The 16208-nt window shown below is 47.1% G+C and overlaps 6 protein-coding genes across 9 annotated transcripts; 2 read left to right on the top strand and 4 right to left on the bottom strand.

The window, feature by feature from the left end:
- Positions 1-72: 72 nt before the first annotated feature.
- Positions 73-1807, bottom strand: SPPG_02669 (tRNA pseudouridine synthase A; the record flags this gene model as incomplete). Its single annotated transcript, XM_016750954.1, has 9 exons — positions 73-268; positions 326-474; positions 541-656; positions 718-811; positions 864-1222; positions 1275-1372; positions 1436-1582; positions 1638-1687; positions 1742-1807. The coding sequence occupies 9 exons, from the start codon at positions 1805-1807 to the stop codon at positions 73-75; spliced, it is 1275 nt and encodes a 424-aa protein (XP_016610219.1).
- A 273-nt stretch (positions 1808-2080) lies between these two features.
- On the bottom strand, positions 2081-3487 carry SPPG_02668 (uncharacterized protein). Its single transcript, XM_016750953.1, has 5 exons — positions 3412-3487; positions 3264-3344; positions 2993-3205; positions 2801-2931; positions 2081-2735 (listed from the first exon to the last, which is right to left on the bottom strand). Exons 1-5 carry the CDS (start codon positions 3476-3478, stop codon positions 2589-2591), a joined length of 639 nt encoding a protein of 212 aa, XP_016610218.1. The 5' UTR covers positions 3479-3487; the 3' UTR covers positions 2081-2588.
- Positions 3488-3603: 116 nt separating this feature from the next.
- SPPG_02667 (nicotinate phosphoribosyltransferase) lies at positions 3604-5701 on the top strand. The gene is made up of 3 exons (XM_016750952.1): positions 3604-3836; positions 3947-4510; positions 4591-5701. The coding sequence occupies exons 1-3, from the start codon at positions 3623-3625 to the stop codon at positions 5142-5144; spliced, it is 1332 nt and encodes a 443-aa protein (XP_016610217.1). The 5' UTR covers positions 3604-3622; the 3' UTR covers positions 5145-5701.
- SPPG_02666 lies at positions 5046-8354 on the bottom strand. 2 transcript variants are annotated; one of them, XM_016750950.1, is made up of 12 exons: positions 7998-8354; positions 7718-7886; positions 7494-7655; positions 7381-7433; positions 7162-7319; positions 6984-7100; positions 6862-6923; positions 6289-6797; positions 6136-6223; positions 5998-6082; positions 5554-5937; positions 5046-5483 (listed from the first exon to the last, which is right to left on the bottom strand). In XM_016750950.1, the coding sequence occupies exons 1-10, from the start codon at positions 8258-8260 to the stop codon at positions 6044-6046; spliced, it is 1620 nt and encodes a 539-aa protein (XP_016610215.1). In that variant the 5' UTR covers positions 8261-8354; the 3' UTR covers positions 5046-5483; positions 5554-5937; positions 5998-6043. The 2 variants fall into 2 exon arrangements, with proteins under 2 accessions (XP_016610215.1, XP_016610216.1); XM_016750951.1 differs by having other exon boundaries at positions 5998-6074.
- Positions 8355-9903: 1549 nt separating this feature from the next.
- Positions 9904-12085, top strand: SPPG_02665 (uncharacterized protein). Its single transcript, XM_016750949.1, has 2 exons — positions 9904-10436; positions 10512-12085. Exons 1-2 carry the CDS (start codon positions 10112-10114, stop codon positions 11909-11911), a joined length of 1725 nt encoding a protein of 574 aa, XP_016610214.1. The 5' UTR covers positions 9904-10111; the 3' UTR covers positions 11912-12085.
- Positions 11994-15404, bottom strand: SPPG_02664 (PAS domain S-box protein). Of its 3 annotated transcripts, none has more exons than XM_016750948.1 (11): positions 15070-15404; positions 14744-14956; positions 14568-14671; positions 14438-14497; positions 14332-14354; positions 14073-14256; positions 13879-14012; positions 13689-13812; positions 12859-13616; positions 12190-12792; positions 11994-12126 (listed from the first exon to the last, which is right to left on the bottom strand). In XM_016750948.1, the coding sequence occupies exons 2-11, from the start codon at positions 14791-14793 to the stop codon at positions 12082-12084; spliced, it is 2085 nt and encodes a 694-aa protein (XP_016610213.1). In that variant the 5' UTR covers positions 14794-14956; positions 15070-15404; the 3' UTR covers positions 11994-12081. The 3 variants fall into 3 exon arrangements, with proteins under 3 accessions (XP_016610213.1, XP_016610212.1, XP_016610211.1); XM_016750947.1 differs by having other exon boundaries at positions 14744-14902; XM_016750946.1 differs by having other exon boundaries at positions 14574-14671; positions 14744-14902.
- Positions 15405-16208: the final 804 nt, after the last annotated feature.

The following is a 16208-nucleotide window of genomic DNA, read 5'->3' as shown; positions in this document are numbered from 1 at the left end:
TTCGCTTTTGGATGGTGGAAAATGTGGTTCCAGTGCTTAGTTTTGTAATTACATCAGCAATATTGGGAGGTTTCAGTCGTTTTGGTCTTGTTCATCACACTGCTGACCATCATCCCCATTCCCCACATCAACCACATCTTTAATATCTACGGAGCTATCTCGTAAAGGTAAACCTAGTATATAGCACGGACGGACAATGCCGTCCCGGTTCAGATAGGTGGCAAACGTAAATGAATAGGAATCTATAAACCGTGCCCAGCGCCCAAATCTGGTGCAAGATAGCGTCAACGTCACGGCAGATATCATGTATGCAGATCGGACGCACCTATGATTGACCATTTCATCTTGACGTATTCCTGCCAATATATGCTGTTTGAATTTTTCAATGTCTTCCGCGGCGAGACTAAAGTCGATCGGGTCCTTTCCGGACTCTATTCGTCGCTTGTCGGCCGTGTTATATGACTGGAAAAGTGGCTTGATATCATATGCATTAGTTTGGTTTCATTCTTGCTTAGATGCGTCCAACGTTATGTTTTACACCTCATCCATGAGAAGACCAGTCCCTGGGGCTTTCGGAATGTTCAACTTCACAGAAGTCAAAGTTTCTGGAATGATACTGATTGGGGTCTGCGTGCGCACCATCAAACTAGCGAGACCTGCATTGAAGAGAAAAGCCTAAGTTCATGCTATCAAGTACTATCAGCACCGGCAACCGACCAATCATTTTTCGAATTTGATGAAGCATAAATGATTGACCATGAAGGCGTACTCTTAGCCACTCAACCCCATCGTGCACCTCTGGGTCTAGCACCTACAAAAGAATGAACAGCTGTACAAGGCATTGCGTGGAACGCATTCGTCACCTGAATTTGAATCATGCGTCGAACAGAAGCTTTGTCCTTGAATGACCTTCCAAGTGTGAAATTGTGAAAATTGTGAACACCTTGAAAGGAGGTCATTATGGCTCGGAACGTTGCGATCTGCTCCGCAGTTGCGCGAAAGCGACGGTCACAGTCTATGTCTTCGAGTGTTGGCTGCGAGATGGGAAGTTGTATCATTGTGATATCTTCATCGCTGACAGGTAAAGGTGGTGCTTCGCTGTTTGGACCGTAATATGCAGCGGGAGGTGGATCTCGGAACACATAGGTGGGTAGGGCATATTCGTACTTTCTGCTGTCGCATGTGCGACGAGCGTTGAAGTTTTTTGGGGTGGGAATGATATCTGAGGTAGTTAGCGTGTTGTTCTAACTAAGGGCTTTGATACGATTTCTTACCCCATACTCGGATGTCGGATGGAAGCACTGCGTTGAGCTTTTGGACCATCGCCCTAGGATCTTCCAACATGATTTTGCACGAGATCAGCTGGCGTGCCCTGCGGTAGGCAATTACTACGGCGAAAGGGCGTATCCATGTCCAAACGTCGGTAGATACTTACGCACTCACACCGCGATCTGTCCGCCCGGAACGTGTCCAAGAGTTCTTTTCCACGTTTGTGCCGTTATCAACCGAAATGGCCCCGACTTCAACAAGTGCTCCAAGTAGCAGGTCTTCAATGGTAGTGACAGACTGGGATTTCGGCTGTCTAGAATACTGTTAAACGCCATGCCTGGCGGCCAATTATCACTTGGTATTCATACTGTTGTAAACCAGCAAAGTCTTTGCCATCATATCCAAAGAGAATTGCCACCTTTTATAGAGTGAGTCCTACACCTGGGCGTTGTCGTTGACTTTGTACTCTCACCTTTCGCTTGGGCCTCTTGAGTGTTCTAACCTCTGTAGTCTCCGATTCACTGGCTTCAAGCGACATATTCCTTGGTACTAAGCTGGACTAGCTTGTGAATAGGGAGATAGGTGTGGCCAGCCAATGTAATAAACCTATTGTAAATGCCGATACGGATGATGCTGGATATGGAGATCGGCGGTTGGCAGACCTGCGAAGGTAGTAAATTTGGTGATCGCGTCGGTCTTTGGAATCTGGTAACTTTTCTCTTTGTGCCGACCACATCCAGGCTGCAAACGTTCAACATTCTGCGTTACGGTTTGGCCTCAATCTTGCATGGAGCAAAGCTGCAAGACTTTGTGATTAAACAATTCTTAGGTACAGTCGATCATAAAGCAACATTCCATTTCAGGCGGTGTTGATAGATTTTTACAGGCGACCAGATGTTAACACTGGTCCGCAGACGGACACCGATTCGTCGATCTCGCATGATTTGAGGTTCACATTATTTGATTGGGTAGCTTCAACAATAAGAGATCAGCCGGAACAATAGCTCGAATTCTTTTGGAAAGGTGGATGGCAATCAATTTGATGGTGTGAACAGCTGACATTGGCTTTCATTTCGGTCGTTCCTTGTCTAAATAGTACACTTTATCTTCGAACATGATCATCTCTCACCTATTGCAACAGAGTAGCCGAGAAGGTCCGCTCCATCAATATCAACTCATTTAGATACGAGGTGTGCGTTGTTACCTAATATCCGTTCCCAACAATTAAATCAAACTAAGTATCACTTCTGCATACAATCAATCGCCTTCACCCTCCATATCCTGTCAAACAGCGGACGGTATATTGCACACATTGTCGTTTAACCATCAGTCTTTCCCAGTGTCAACCTCGTCAAATGAAAGTCGGCCAGCCGACGTTGGTTAACATCTGAGAGGTGTATGTTATCGCTCTCCTTCCATCGTTGACTGACGGATTCGAGCTTCTTGGCCATTTTGGCCAAAGTTTCCTGCAAAAAATGACCATTATGAGTTGCTGTAAACGCATTTTAACAACTTAGAGGACAATATGTACATTCAGCATGGATTCAAACTCCGCTGACATGTAAGACATCTTGACTTGTTGGTCTTCGATGGCCGTTTCTTTTGCGGCTAGAACGCGTTCGTGATCGCGAGCGGCATCTTGCAATGCCGTCTGAGCAGCAGCTATATAAGAAAGCGTAATGTGAGAAGTCCATCATCGATCACCGTGGAAGTATCTGCATACTCAGTTTTGTATTCAAGTCTGCAACCTGACTCTCCAACGTGACAATTCGGGAAGACATTTCCGCCTGCATGGATTTGTACTGCCGGCCCATATCTGACGTCAAGTCCAAACGATCCTTTGACTTTTTCTCAAGCTGGTCCTCCAAATGTGCTATTCGTGCTTTTTGTTGGTCCATCTGCATCTTCAATCGACTGTTCAGGTCTGTCTGGAGGGCTGCATCGCAATTCAGTAATGTGTCTGTGTTGCAGAATGTACGTGAAATGGTACGTACCAAGCTCTCGAACGAGGGCATCGATTTCCACATTGGCTTTTACAAGCTTTTCTGTCACATCGAAGGATTCTTGTTGCTTGTCTTTAAGCAACGATATTTAAAGTCACTTGAACGTCTCCATGGAGCGAAATAAGACGGCAAGTCTTACCGGAAGACCCTTTTTCCTTGGTCTTTTTCTTGACGCCTGCCGTACCCGGCTTCTTCTTTGGTGGCATAGTGTTATTTATCGGCCTTGTTTGTTGATGATCCCAAAGGTCTGCTTTTTGCTGACATACCTGGTGTGGCTTTGACGCGCATCCGCTGCGCCCTCCGATGACGAAGTTCAACTGTGAACGAAATCGCAAAAAGCTCGACGACGAATGACAAAAGATATGAACCAAGTGCCGAGCGTCTCGCGGAGGATATCCTCGGTAGACTCTATTCTGGACAATGATCTGTACAAGTTTTCTATGCAACAAGCCGTCCTCAGTCTCTATCCTGATGTCAACGTAACCTATCAGTTCAGGAACCGGTCACCACAAGAGCACCGGTATACAAAGGAAGCGTATGAGATTTTAACGAAAAGAATAGAAGGTAATGTTGATCAACGCTACTGGTGTTGAAAATACGTGTCGTATACCAGACTTTGAGTTTTGAATAAGTCAGAAAAAAGATGCAACATCTCATGCCACTTTCCCTGTTAGCTTTGGCAGATCTCGCTCTTACACCCGATGAACGCACATTCTTGGAACGCAAGTGCCCATTCTTCACATCCAAATATCTCGACTATCTCTCAGTGTTCCGCTATAACCCAAAGGCGCATATCCAAATGTCGCTTTCATCATCAGGCGCACTTGAGATATGGATAAAAGGACCCTGGCTTGACACGATACTCTACGAAGTGCCAATTCTTGCTCTAGTTAGTGAAACCTATTTTGAATTTGTGGAAACGGATTGGGATATGGAAGGACAAGACGAGCAGGCAGAGGCGGATGCTCGCCAATTGATACTCGGCGGATGCAAGTTTACAGAATTTGGGACCAGGCGGCGGAGATCAAGGGAGGTTCAAAGGGTGGTTGTGGAATCCCTAACGAAGGTCAATGAGGAATTAAATGGATCAACTCATGGGGCGGACCAACCAGGCTGTGATCGGGTTCCACGAGAAGAGAGGGGAGTGCTGCTGGGAACGAGCAATGTGTATTTTGCCATGAAGTATGATCTCAACCCAATTGGTACCGTGGCACATGAATGGACAATGGCAATTTCAGGTAAGAAATGAACGGCGAATCTCTAAACATAATCCTCTCTTCCAACCAAAATGCTCATTATCTGGTTGCGATTTCTTCAGTCCTTGAAAATGACTTGTTTCACGCAAACGGCAACGCGTTGCGGATCTGGCGCCGTTTTTACCCTACGTATTTTGGAACGGCCTTGACGGATACATTCGGGACTGCTGCATTTCTTCGCGACTTTGATGAGCCACTTGCCGAATCTTACACCGCTGTCCGTCAGGACTCTGGCGATCCCCGTGAATTCGTGCTTGCAATCATTAAACATTATGAGAAGCTTAATATCGACCCGGCCAAGAAATTGATCGTCTTCTCCGATGCCTTGACGGTGCAGAAGGCATTGGAATTGGAAAGTTACGTCAGGGGGATACAACGACAGCGGAAAGTTGGAACTCCAGAAGTGAGCTTTGGCATTGGGACACACTTTACAAATAACTTTCGAGTCAAAAGCCATGGGACCAAGAGCAGGCCCATGAATATCGTCATCAAACTGTATGAATGCAATGGTAGGCATGTCGTAAAACTGAGTGACGACAAAGGAAAATTTCAAGGAGATGAAGCTGCCGTGAGGGAAGCGCTCAAGGTTTTCATTCCTGACCGGTCAACCCCCTGACAGCATCACTATCGACCGCTATTACATTCATTCAGCCAGAGCGGCAATCTCTAAAGTGTCCGCAGGACGCTCCATTGGTATACAGGCGTCACCCGCCCATCAAATTAAGCAATATACAACTGTACAGTCACACCACGGTGATCAAAACCGTTTCCGATCTCCATCCATCCACAACGGCTGGCATCATTCATCGTTGTATGACCCGACCATTTCATCGATGCCCCATTAAAGCGCAGCCATCACTGGGAAGATTATTTTATGATATCTGCGTCGTCCGTTCTCGTTTTTTTCGTCGGTGGAAGAGACGACGGACTTGGTGGAGATGTTGGTTCCCGGAGTCTACAGAGAGAGAACACGCGTAATATTTGAGCATCAAGTTATAATCTAGTTTTACCCAAGGCGTCCTTACCGGTTCAGTCCTGCTTCGTCGGATGTTCGCTTCTTCACGCTCTCCTGCGTATCATCTTCCTCCAATAACGCGTCAAATTCGGCATCTAACGCCGCGTCCAGGTCGAAATCAGACTGTTGGCTAGCGTCACCATCACCCTCTTCTGTAGAATCATCCGCCAATGCGTCCTCGATCTCCCTGTTCATGGCTTCAATATCGTCATGGCCTAGTTTCAGGTATATGTCGTTTTCATGTTCCCATCGGCCTGACAATATTGCCTCATCATCTTCATCCAACTCGGACATTCCCGCGGTTTCGATGGAAGGGGGTGGACCCCTGCAGACTTTCTCCAAAAGGTACCCTGCTTCTTTCTGGCGTTCCCAGCGACTGATAGAATGTACTAGCCTGCAACGATACCATTAGCGGCCGTAGTCACATCCACAGACTCGTCCAACAAAAGCTTACCATTCTGGCTTCACTACGAACACTCCCGGCATTTGACGCGCCCGCTTCACTTTGTCGCTTCTACTACCATCAGTTTGCTACAATCCTATAAGCCTTCAGAACCGACGTGTTTCCATTGATGAGGTAGCACAAACTCACCTCAACAGTTACGACATGCGTAACATCATCTGTAAGTTCCAAGGAACATCTCGCTCCAAAATGCTCGGCCCCAAGCCATAAATCCTGCCTAATTGTTCGGATGAGTGTAGGGAACTACTTACTTCAGCAAAACAATGCATAATGGTAACGTACGTGGATGGGTCCACATTTGTTGGAAAGACAAGACTGAAGACAACCTTCACCCCTTGTAATACTTCTGATTTTGCCTGTGACATTATCTTACGCACGTCCGGTGCCGCATGCTCTTTATCCTGCACATCATAGAACATCTTGTGGACGTCTAGCAGCACTTGCTTCACCCTGTCGAGTTCACGATCGTTTTCGGAAAGCACAGGTCGCCGTCGTTGCGTTCTGGGACTCTGCCCTTGATGGTCCGCTGGAGGTTGAGTCACAGATGTGGGAGTGGCTTGCTCCGCACCAGCTCGCGATTCATCAATATTCATCGGCTCCGTCTCTTCATCCTTTTCCGTCTCCTCGCTTAACTTTTGTAAGGGCCGATTCTTTTCCAATTCCTCAAGTGCATGGTGTTGGGCATCTTCCAGCTGAGCCAGGACCTCTTGAGATTCTTCTACTTCCTCCACCTCATCGCTCTTTTCATCAGGACCTGAGTTGAGACCTCCAGCATTTAATGAGGGCCTTCGCTGCTGTGAGAAGAAAGGTCAACGTGGTAATGTTGAGTGATACGAAAATTGAGAAAGTTTGTACCTGCGCTGGCGGTGGATCTGTCGGGAGCGCATTGATATCTCCCGTGCCCACAAAAAATGTAACTGCGGAAGCAGAAATGTTAGGCAGGATGAGGAGAGGTGCTCAAACCGTTGAACACATACATGGTAGGATTTTGTATAAGTTAGGGGACCAGTGCCACACATCGGAGCGATCGTCCAGAACCACAACCATGGACTGATCGCTAGGGAAGAGTCTTTGGATGCTCTTGAACGAGCGGCCTGCACAGAGCGGGTTTAACTTCTACATACTTCTGCCATGTTCATACGAACGTGAACTTACTGAGATTTTCATCGCGCGAGAGGATGCGATTCTTAAATAAAGTACGGTCAGGATCGATAATTTCAGCTATTTTGTTCGCGTAGGCACGAGATCCCATAGTGTAAATATGCATTTCAAAAATTTTATTCATATCGGCAAGAAATTCCCGGGTGCCTGGTCTTTTATGAGCGCGTTTAGTCCTAGGCGGACCGGCATTCGGTGACGAGATGGCCCACTTACCGTAGCTTAACGTAGTGCGTCTGATAGTGCGGTATGCCAAATACGTGTACGTCCTTGTGTGCATTCCCATGTCAGAATTGAGGGCTCTGGCCCGTTCCACTTACTGTGCTTACCTGTAAGAATGGGTAATTAGGATTTGATGGATCGGCTTTCCATTCTCTTACAGTAGAGTCCACGGTTGCGTGGACGACGGTTTGGTCAAGATCGAGGATAAGGGTCAGCTTTCGTTCCTTCAGCAAACGCTCTGATGTATCCTTGTCAAGTTTTTCGGCTACCTGACCTTTGGGATTAACATGCATTTACAAAATGCGAGCGTGTCAACATTATAGCCACTCACATCACGACTGACTGTAACTCCAAGAGCATCGTGCGCCATATTGATTGTCGCTCGGGTCATATCATTTCCCATGTAGTCGCCTATGCTCAAGTCCTTTCCGCATGTTGCGCAAATTCCACGGACTTGAATGAGATGTCCGCATGGCTCCACAACTATCGCTAATGGTTCCCTACACCAAAAAGACAGTATTATGAGCTCCCCGCAGAGTTGATCCAGCCCTTTTCTAAACTATTATTGGTAAAAACTGGATTCCACCATTTTTTGTTTTCAGTCAACATACCGTGGATCTGTCACCGTCTGCCCTGGTTGCACGGCTACTTTATCGATTCTGCCTGTCCACTGTGATCGCAATTCCTCTTTCACTCTTTTCTGCACCGGCCTTTCCTGTTGAGATTCGCGATCCTTGACCATGACTGTACCTTGGTATTCATAAATACCCAGGACATCATCCTTCTGGACATTTTGCCCTGCATCGACGCGTAGAGTGATGATTGTGACTGGATACCGGTCTGGAGGCAACACTACGTGTTGACGGGACTCCATTGCATACGAGTTGTAGATGGCAAACGTGTTTGTTGATCTGGAGCCTTCCTTTTGGTGATTATGGGCATTAGGTCGTGTGAGTCATCGCCCTTTTCCTCGGCACTGGGGGATGTTGGACATGAGCGCTTTTTAGTGTAGAGGTGACAGAAACTGGCTACTACACCAGGGAATAAACCGGCGACAACCGGTTCGGAAAAGCTAACTAACTACTAATAGGCAATTATACACGCAATACGTAACGGTTCTAAACCGGATAATTGCCCACCACCACACGCGGTCCCTACTAGGCCTTGATCCAGAACTCTTGATGGCATTGAAGCCAGAGTCTTCGCAACATTGGGGAGACTCGCAAGCTGGAGGATCTTCAGTGACAAGGCTTGGAGACTAAAAACTGCATGTCAGCGACAGAATGACAGAATGAAAAGAGATGATGCCCAGTACATACCAACCAAGCACAACTAATGTGGCAGCGTAATAGTAGGTTTTGTTATCAGATCTGATTGGTTGCTGCTGGTTCCAGTTGGTTGTAGTCAGGAGGGCGAGGTCCTCGGCACCACCACATCTGCATTCTCATGATTGGACTTGAGAGTCGTGATGAGTGTTGCGATGTGGGTCGCGATGAGTGTTGCGCAGATGGTTTAAGAGTCAAGGAACTAGTGAGGAAGGGGAGAGAGAGCAAAGGCTCCCCTTTTATAGACCTTTGGCATGTGCCTCACTACAGTTTAAAAAAAAAAACATTACATGCATGCCACACCAATCTGAGCGATAGATGGGGGTTCTGATTATGCGATATGATTAACCGGATTGAGCCGGATAATAATGAGTCCTAGTGCCATTTTCAATCACCTCCACTCTATGGGGCGTTGGTCGTTCATGTCATCGTGTCATTAGTACAAATATAGGTTTATGAATCACACAGCCACTTGGAGGATGGGAACATTCGTTTTTGAAGAGTTTGAAAAGGAAGAGCTGGCCATGCTATACGCATAGGCATAGGAAATAGTAAAGGTTCACAGCCGAGCAGGAAGCAGGATAGCGTACGCGGATGGGGCACGTACTGCACGGATGGGCGGGGAAAAAAGTGCTCATGTTCAACGCCATGTGTGTTTTGCGCCTCACATGTGGAAAGACTCGAATAAGAAAGAGCGACGGGCCTGGTGGGAGCGACGAGGTCGTTGGCGGAGAGGGTTGCTCACCCGACAACGACTGCCAGGACGACTGCCAGAAAGAAGGCTAATAGACAGACCCACGTGAGGAGCACGCCAACCCTTGTTGAGCCTTTCGCCTGGCCAAAGACTATGTGGACGAAAACCTGAGCTGGACAATAGATCATTGTACGAGGCTAGAAAATTGTTGCTTGGAACACCCAATGTTGGTTTCATGGCCCATGTTTGGATGAACCACACCGGTTGGCACACCCTTTTGTTGTTGGAATCTTCTTGCTTTTTGCTGTACCTGTTGCTCACAAACACTGTTTTAGAACAACCTTTTTGCTAATCTGGCCTGCACCCGTGGCCGGCTAAAAGCCTACAAAGCCCTTGGAAGAAAAAAGAGGAAGCGGAGGCTTCGGAGGAGATCCTTGCCGGGAACCCACGTGGCAAGTTTGCTGTGCCTTGAACGCGTCAGGCCAGGCCAAGGGGGACTTTAGGATCGTCTGGACATCTTTACGCTCCGAGTTATTTTAGCCCTTGCACAGCGGGTTCCTTGGAAGGGCTCTTGGGGGGCGTTTACTTGTAATATCTCTGGGGGAGGGTCATCCCCCCCAGATTTGCATGAATCCAGTGGAATGCTTTCACGTTGATTTTTGCTCGCTTTCTCCAAGCACTGTCTTGAACCATACTTTCTTGAGCCATGGATGCCCAACTAGCAGTTGCTGCTGAGATCATGGATATGGATGACCCCGCCATCGAGATCTTACGAAATAGAGTTCCAGATCTGGGTCAAGATCCTTATGATTCCTTTTCAGAAGACGAACGAGACGAGGAAGACATTACAAAGAACATCACAAAGGATGGCGGTGTGACAAAGAGGATCTTGAGGGCTGGAGAAGGATTAAAGACGCCAGAAAAAGGGGATGAGGTGTATGTCACATACATTGGACGATTGGTTCCTGGCGGACAAATCTTTGATCAGCATGTGGATGAAGGAGCTCCGTTCAAATTCATCTTGGGCAGCGGTGAGGACATTGTTACTAGCAATGGCCCAAAGTTTGTTTCATGTGTTTGACATGACAAACACATTGTCGTTACAGGGATGGTGATTGCGGGATGGGAGGAAGGTATACCAACGATGAAGGAGGGTGAACAAGCCATTCTGACCATCAAACCAGAATACGGCTACGGACGTGTCGGTCTACCACCAAAGATCCCCGCAAACGCGACGCTCGAATTCAAAGTGCAAGTTTGGTCATGGAAGCCGTCGAGCGCCCTAACCAAAGACGGCAAAGTAATCTTGAAGAAGACGAAACAGGATGAGAAAGGATGGCATACACCCAAGGATGACTGGGAGGTTATCGTCAATTTAAAGGGGTTCATTACAGATTCTGAGACCATATTCGTCGAGAGAGACGATTTTGCATTCACCCTTGGAAAGGAGACCGATCCCATTTTTCCACCGGGGTGTCTCATATCGAAAGCCATCCAAAGGTTCGAGCGGGGAGACCAAGGCTTCCTAGTCGTTCCCCCAGAGCACGCGTACGGGAGATACGGGAACGCAAGCTTTGGCATCCCACCTTTTGCAACGCTTCGGTACGAACTAGAGTTGCTCCGATGGCATCAAGTCGATAAAATAAATCACACCCCCGTTGTGAAAAAGATACTTGTTGAAGGCACTGGTTGGGAAAAGCCCCATGTTGGAAGTGTAGTCGAGGTGCGTGCTACAGGCAGATGCGTTCAATGTGGCAAACATTTTCTCCAAATCCCGTCTTCCAATCCAACCACCCGTCAAGAGTCGCACTTTGTTTTGTGTTCCGGTGCATTCCCAGAAGCGGTGGAACTTGCTGTCGAGCACATGAGAGTGGGTGAAAAGGCTCTTGTCACCGCTCCCGCAGACTTTGGCTACGGCAAATCGTTAGCAAGGGAGGTTGACATACCTCAGCAGGACGACTTGGAGTTTGAGATAGAATTGGTGTCGTTTGAAAGGACAAGTGAAATCTGGGATATGACCCACGACGAGAGATTTGTGGGCATGCAAACACACCGTGAAATGGGCAACAAGCTCTTCAAGGATGGAAAACCTCGGCTTGCAAGAAAAAACTATGAGAGAGCAGTGAAATACTTTCAGCATGAATACACGCTAGACCCCAAATACCAAGCGTGTGTCAATGCAGTACTCTTACCATGCTATTCGAATCTTGCGGCTTGTTACCTGAAATCGCAGGAATGGACCAGAGCGATTCATTATGCCAGCAAAGCGCTGAGTATCGATCGTGACAATGTTAAAGCACTGTATCGGCGGGCTCAAGGTTATCTCGGGCGCGCGGACTATGAACTGGCCAAAAAGGATTGTGACCACGCTCTTGGGTATGCAGATGAGACGGTGGAGAAAGACTTGGTAGTCTTGTTGAAACATGTACAAATGCGAATGAAGGAGACAGATGCAAAGCAAAAGAAGCTCTTTGCAAAAATGTTGAGTGGGGTAGTGAGTGCATAGCGGCATTTTTAGTACGACATTTTAGGGGAAATCAGCTGTACATTTTTTGAGCTGCCATACAGCAAGTGTATCATAATTGCGTGCATGAACTGTTCATATTGAAGCAGAAAAACAAAAGCGATAATATTATATCCAAACTAAATATACAAAAAACAAAAAAAAAAAAAAATCTACACACTCAAGTCCAGCTGTTGCCATTGCCTATGAACCGAAGGCTAAACGAAAACAGAATCGTCAGTCAAAAACCTCTAGTCTAGTTACCCCATACGTGGACGTACCCCTGTTAGCCCTTGCAAAATGTCCAGCTCCTCCTGCAATCGTTTATTGCTCATTCGCAGTTGATTCAACTCATACTGCAAGCTCGTGGATTGATCCACGCCGACTGACGCAAAGATATCTGCGCTCATATCGTCGTCTAGCAGGAACCCAAGATCTCCCCCAAAAGGCCCACAAGCCCGCTCTCCAAGCGGCGGCGCGATGCCCCCAAATGCACATCCACGTGAACTTGCATGGCCTCGACTCGCCAAAGTCACTCGCACGAAAAGAAACTCCGCCTCGCACTCGTCCCTTCTTGCGCCTGGGTATATCGCCACTACTGCGGGCATGAACCGCCCGTTGTTGTCCACGGAGCACCTCACCTCTGTTCCTTCGCCGACGACAGGCAAGGTGGATTGTTGGTACAGCTTTTGAACGACGCGAGGCCGATCGCCTTCGTAAATATAGTCCAATATAGACTGACCGTAGAGGGATTGTATGGAGGTACCAAGGATGGGAGCGGAAGTGCGACTTAGGTAGATGAAAAAGCCGTTAGGAGTCAACTTTCCCCAAAGGTCACTGTCTTGACCAGGTGGAGACGCCATGATTGGTTTGATAAGCTCGCTCTACAAAATCCACATATACGCGCGTTAGCAACTGTCTAAGACATGCAACTGCCCTTGCAAACTCACTTGATCTAGCGATCCCATCCATCGCTGCCGTCCGCTCAGAATAAAGCATTTTGTCCTCTTCCTATTCGCCATCTCGTACTTGTGTCCTTTAATCTCCAACCACACGTATCCTGACTGCTTTCTCCGGAATCGATATACTGCTGATACCGAATCATTCAGACCAGCGCATTTCAACTCTCGCATCAGCGAAATGAGATCCCCAGCATGGCAAAACTGTGATATATTTCGACCAATCAGCTCTCCAGCTTCGTATTCCAATATTTCTTGACATGCTGTGGGTGAGGCAAAGAGGATGATACCGCGTGAGGAAAGGATGTGAATGAAATCTGGCGCGTTTTGCACAAGACTGTAGTGGGATATGAACCCGGGATCAATTGCATCCGCAGCGGATGAGACTGCGGGGATGGGACGCTCAATGTAAGGGTTATGATGGGTTTCGACTGGTGATGGTATGCTAATGTTGTCCTGGGGAGGTTCCGTGAGAGATAAGAGACTAGGATCATCTGGATCCAGGAATTTGTCCATGATGCTTTCATCCATCATGCAGGCCTCAATGTTAATACTAGGTGCATTTCCGGGACTAAAAGCAAAGGTATGAGGATCGCAAGCATCTGGTGAGGGGCAATAGTCGGAGGGGGAAGCTGTTGAAAAGCAGGCGTTTGGTGTTGACGACGCTGTGACAAGACGTGGAGAAATGTCCGAGCTAGGACGTGTCAAGGTGTCCGGACTGCTACTAAAGTCGATAACATAACTGTGATCTGCAAAATTCAGGATTTTTTAAGCCAGATACCGCAGGCAAGGATTTACAGGCTAGTACTATGTGGTCATACCTTCCAGTGTCCTCAAAATGGCGCCGGACTGCTTCATAAGATCAACTTGAAAGCCGACAAACAAGGACGGATCTCCATTCGCATTGTACGAAATGGGTATGATTGTGATAAGATTGACGAAAGGCTATTAAAGATTGGCAGATTAGCACCATATTCGCATGGCAATAACAACAAATCAGAACATTGTTACCTCTCCGCCTTTTTTGTAATTTATGTTGATGTACTGGCATTCCATTCTTCTATCCACACATTTCTTCAGCTGATACACGACGTTGTTGTCCACAAACTGTCGTAAAGCGCCCCTCTCGACGCGGCCATCTGGGGCTGATGAAAAAAGGCATGAATGCAAAGATGCTTTGACGAGCAAGGACCATAGCTTCCTACACTGTAGAAAACGGCAGTTTCTGCCCATGATTTCCGTCGACGTGTATCCAGTCAACAGTTCAAACGTGGGGCTCGCATAGATAATTGGCAAATCCTCCCTTAATGCATCCGTCACAATGAAACTGGAGCTCATGTCAATGGGACCAAGGTTGATGATGGGATTTGGGCGGGTTGCAACACGGGCCTAAAGTGGTTGTGCCAAATACAGATCACCCATTTTGTCCTCTGATTTGGTAATTAACAAAGAAAAAAAGCTTACAAGAATGCCCAGCATATCAAAGCCTGTGATGAATTCGAATTTTCATCATCAGTAAAGCAGTCAAGACCAAAAATCCAGCTCGAAAAGCAATACAAAGACAATTTACCTGTACCCGAATATAGTCCATAGTATGGTGATGGACTCTGTACTGCATGCTTTACCGCTACTGTGCACACACAGATCTTTAGCCTTGTCATCACAGGCGATTTTGGACAAAAACCAAACGAGGCGCGTACCCATACTTTGCTGCTCCCGATTATTCAGATATTTCTCCCTCTCCTCCAATTCTGAGATGCTGCGTTTCTGGCGACGAACAAGAAGCGACGACTGGGATAGACCACTTGTAAAAACAATATAATGTCAAAAAGTGTCAAACGTCAGCCTTTGCAACTCTATCGCTTACAGTACTCACAAAGAGCCAAAGACATTTTCTCCTCCCAACTCCCCTGGTATCGATTGCATCACTCCCACCAACCAGCCAAAAAGTCAAAAACCTAATTGTGTTGCTTGACTTGAGAAGCCTGTGTATAGACAGGTTGACAGGAAAAAAAAGGGCCTCCTCTCTCGATATCTATAACAAAAGGAAGGCGGAAATGTCAATCATTTGCATCGCCCGAATCACACACTGTAAAATCCATTCCCCGTATCCCATCGTTCACAGGTGGATTGAAAAATTCAGAAAGGCCGCAGGAACCGTGGTCGAAAAAGAGGGGAAACAAAAATGTCTAATAAACTCACCTTTGAGAAGAACTGTGGACCAAGAGCCTCGTTTGCTTTAAATCTCTGTCTGTTCGAACGGACTTTTTGTATCGTTTTTTACTCCAAATCAAAATACGTTGGGAACGCTTTGGACGGGCTTTTAGACCACAACGCGTCCCGTTCCCAACTCGGAAAGGCCAAACCTTTGAACTGGTAGTGACGCGACGAGAAAAATAAACGTCTTAGGCGCCTATGAACGCAACTGCGAAGCCAGTTGGAAGAACCAACGACGACGACGACGACGACGACGGGAAGGAAAATGGGCGGGGGTGCCTTTCAGTCACGATCGACCAACTTTTGGGAGACGTCAAAAAGACGCTTTTTCATTCCTGAGGGGGGGAGCATCGTTTGGTTTAAAGTCAAAAAGTGGCCGGCGCTTCGGGTATTATTGCCTTGTAAACATTACCATATTCTGATAAATGTACCGCCATCCAGGATTTCCAAAGGATGGGACCAATACATCCAGTTTAGCGGAATGGTCCGAGAATATGGGCGCATGGGAACGCCCCGCGGATTAATCGAATAATCCGCTGCGTATCGCGTCAATGGACCGTCGGATTCGGACTCTGAAATCGACGCCAATTTGTAAAATCGCCGATCGGGCCCTATCGCTACCGGGAAACTGGATTTACCCAGTGTAACCAAATCGCTGGGTATTTTAACAATGGGGGTTCCGATGTTTGATTTTTTCTTTTATTATTTTATTTTTTCTTTTATTATTTTTAGTGAACGATGACCACCAGGACGATTCAAGTGTTTCTCGTTTTTGAACAGCTGTTTTGAATATGGGACTTTTCGTTTTGTGCGTAGTGCGCCTTGCCTTGCTTGTCGGGCCTGCCTTGCCTGCCGGTGCTTCTGGACCATTCAATCATTCAATGCAAAAAAAAAGGGGGAGAACATATCTTTTGTACATAGGGAAATCCCCCTCAGCAGGGATACAAAATATAGATTGCGATACTAGTACACGTTATCAAAAATGTGCTCCCGTCAAAAAAAGCCCCCTCCACGCATCCCCACTCATGCACCTGAATCATTAGTCAAGGAAATGTGCAAGCCCTTGTCCAGAACAGTTCTGGCTTTAAAATTGTCTTTCGGAAGTCCTCTTGGCGTAAGGTCTC

The sequence above is a fragment of the Spizellomyces punctatus genome (genome assembly GCF_000182565.1).
Source record: "Spizellomyces punctatus DAOM BR117 chromosome Unknown supercont1.4, whole genome shotgun sequence".
In the NCBI taxonomy this organism is placed as follows: domain Eukaryota; kingdom Fungi; phylum Chytridiomycota; class Chytridiomycetes; order Spizellomycetales; family Spizellomycetaceae; genus Spizellomyces; species Spizellomyces punctatus.
The sequence above is the reverse complement of the archived record's forward strand: the minus strand, read 5'-3'. Positions and strand labels throughout refer to the sequence as shown.

What these genes read in the sequence shown, in the direction of transcription:
- SPPG_02664 (XM_016750948.1), bottom strand. Translation starts at nt 14,793, where the DNA reads ATGCAATCGATACCAGGGGAGTTGGGAGGAGAAAATGTCTTTGGCTCT. An exon ending in TGGACTATATTCGGGTACAG is followed by an intron (nt 14,355 to 14,437) that starts GTAAATTGTCTT and finishes AATTCATCACAG; the next exon opens with GCTTTGATATGCTGGGCATT. An exon ending in TTGATATGCTGGGCATTCTT is followed by an intron (nt 14,257 to 14,331) that starts GTAAGCTTTTTT and finishes CAACCACTTTAG; the next exon opens with GCCCGTGTTGCAACCCGCCC.
- SPPG_02668 (XM_016750953.1), bottom strand. Translation starts at nt 3,478, where the DNA reads ATGCCACCAAAGAAGAAGCCGGGTACGGCAGGCGTCAAGAAAAAGACC. An exon ending in CAAGGAAAAAGGGTCTTCCG is followed by an intron (nt 3,345 to 3,411) that starts GTAAGACTTGCC and finishes CGTTGCTTAAAG; the next exon opens with ACAAGCAACAAGAATCCTTC. An exon ending in AGTTTGAATCCATGCTGAAT is followed by an intron (nt 2,736 to 2,800) that starts GTACATATTGTC and finishes CATTTTTTGCAG; the next exon opens with GAAACTTTGGCCAAAATGGC.
- SPPG_02666 (XM_016750951.1), bottom strand. Translation starts at nt 8,260, where the DNA reads ATGGAGTCCCGTCAACACGTAGTGTTGCCTCCAGACCGGTATCCAGTC. An exon ending in ACGCACTACGTTAAGCTACG is followed by an intron (nt 7,320 to 7,380) that starts GTAAGTGGGCCA and finishes CGCTCATAAAAG; the next exon opens with ACCAGGCACCCGGGAATTTC. An exon ending in CGCATGTCGTAACTGTTGAG is followed by an intron (nt 6,075 to 6,135) that starts GTGAGTTTGTGC and finishes ATAGGATTGTAG; the next exon opens with CAAACTGATGGTAGTAGAAG.
- SPPG_02667 (XM_016750952.1), top strand. Translation starts at nt 3,623, where the DNA reads ATGACAAAAGATATGAACCAAGTGCCGAGCGTCTCGCGGAGGATATCC. An exon ending in TTTAACGAAAAGAATAGAAG is followed by an intron (nt 3,837 to 3,946) that starts GTAATGTTGATC and finishes TTTCCCTGTTAG; the next exon opens with CTTTGGCAGATCTCGCTCTT. An exon ending in ATGGACAATGGCAATTTCAG is followed by an intron (nt 4,511 to 4,590) that starts GTAAGAAATGAA and finishes CGATTTCTTCAG; the next exon opens with TCCTTGAAAATGACTTGTTT.
- SPPG_02665 (XM_016750949.1), top strand. Translation starts at nt 10,112, where the DNA reads ATGGATGCCCAACTAGCAGTTGCTGCTGAGATCATGGATATGGATGAC. An exon ending in CAAATTCATCTTGGGCAGCG is followed by an intron (nt 10,437 to 10,511) that starts GTGAGGACATTG and finishes TTGTCGTTACAG; the next exon opens with GGATGGTGATTGCGGGATGG.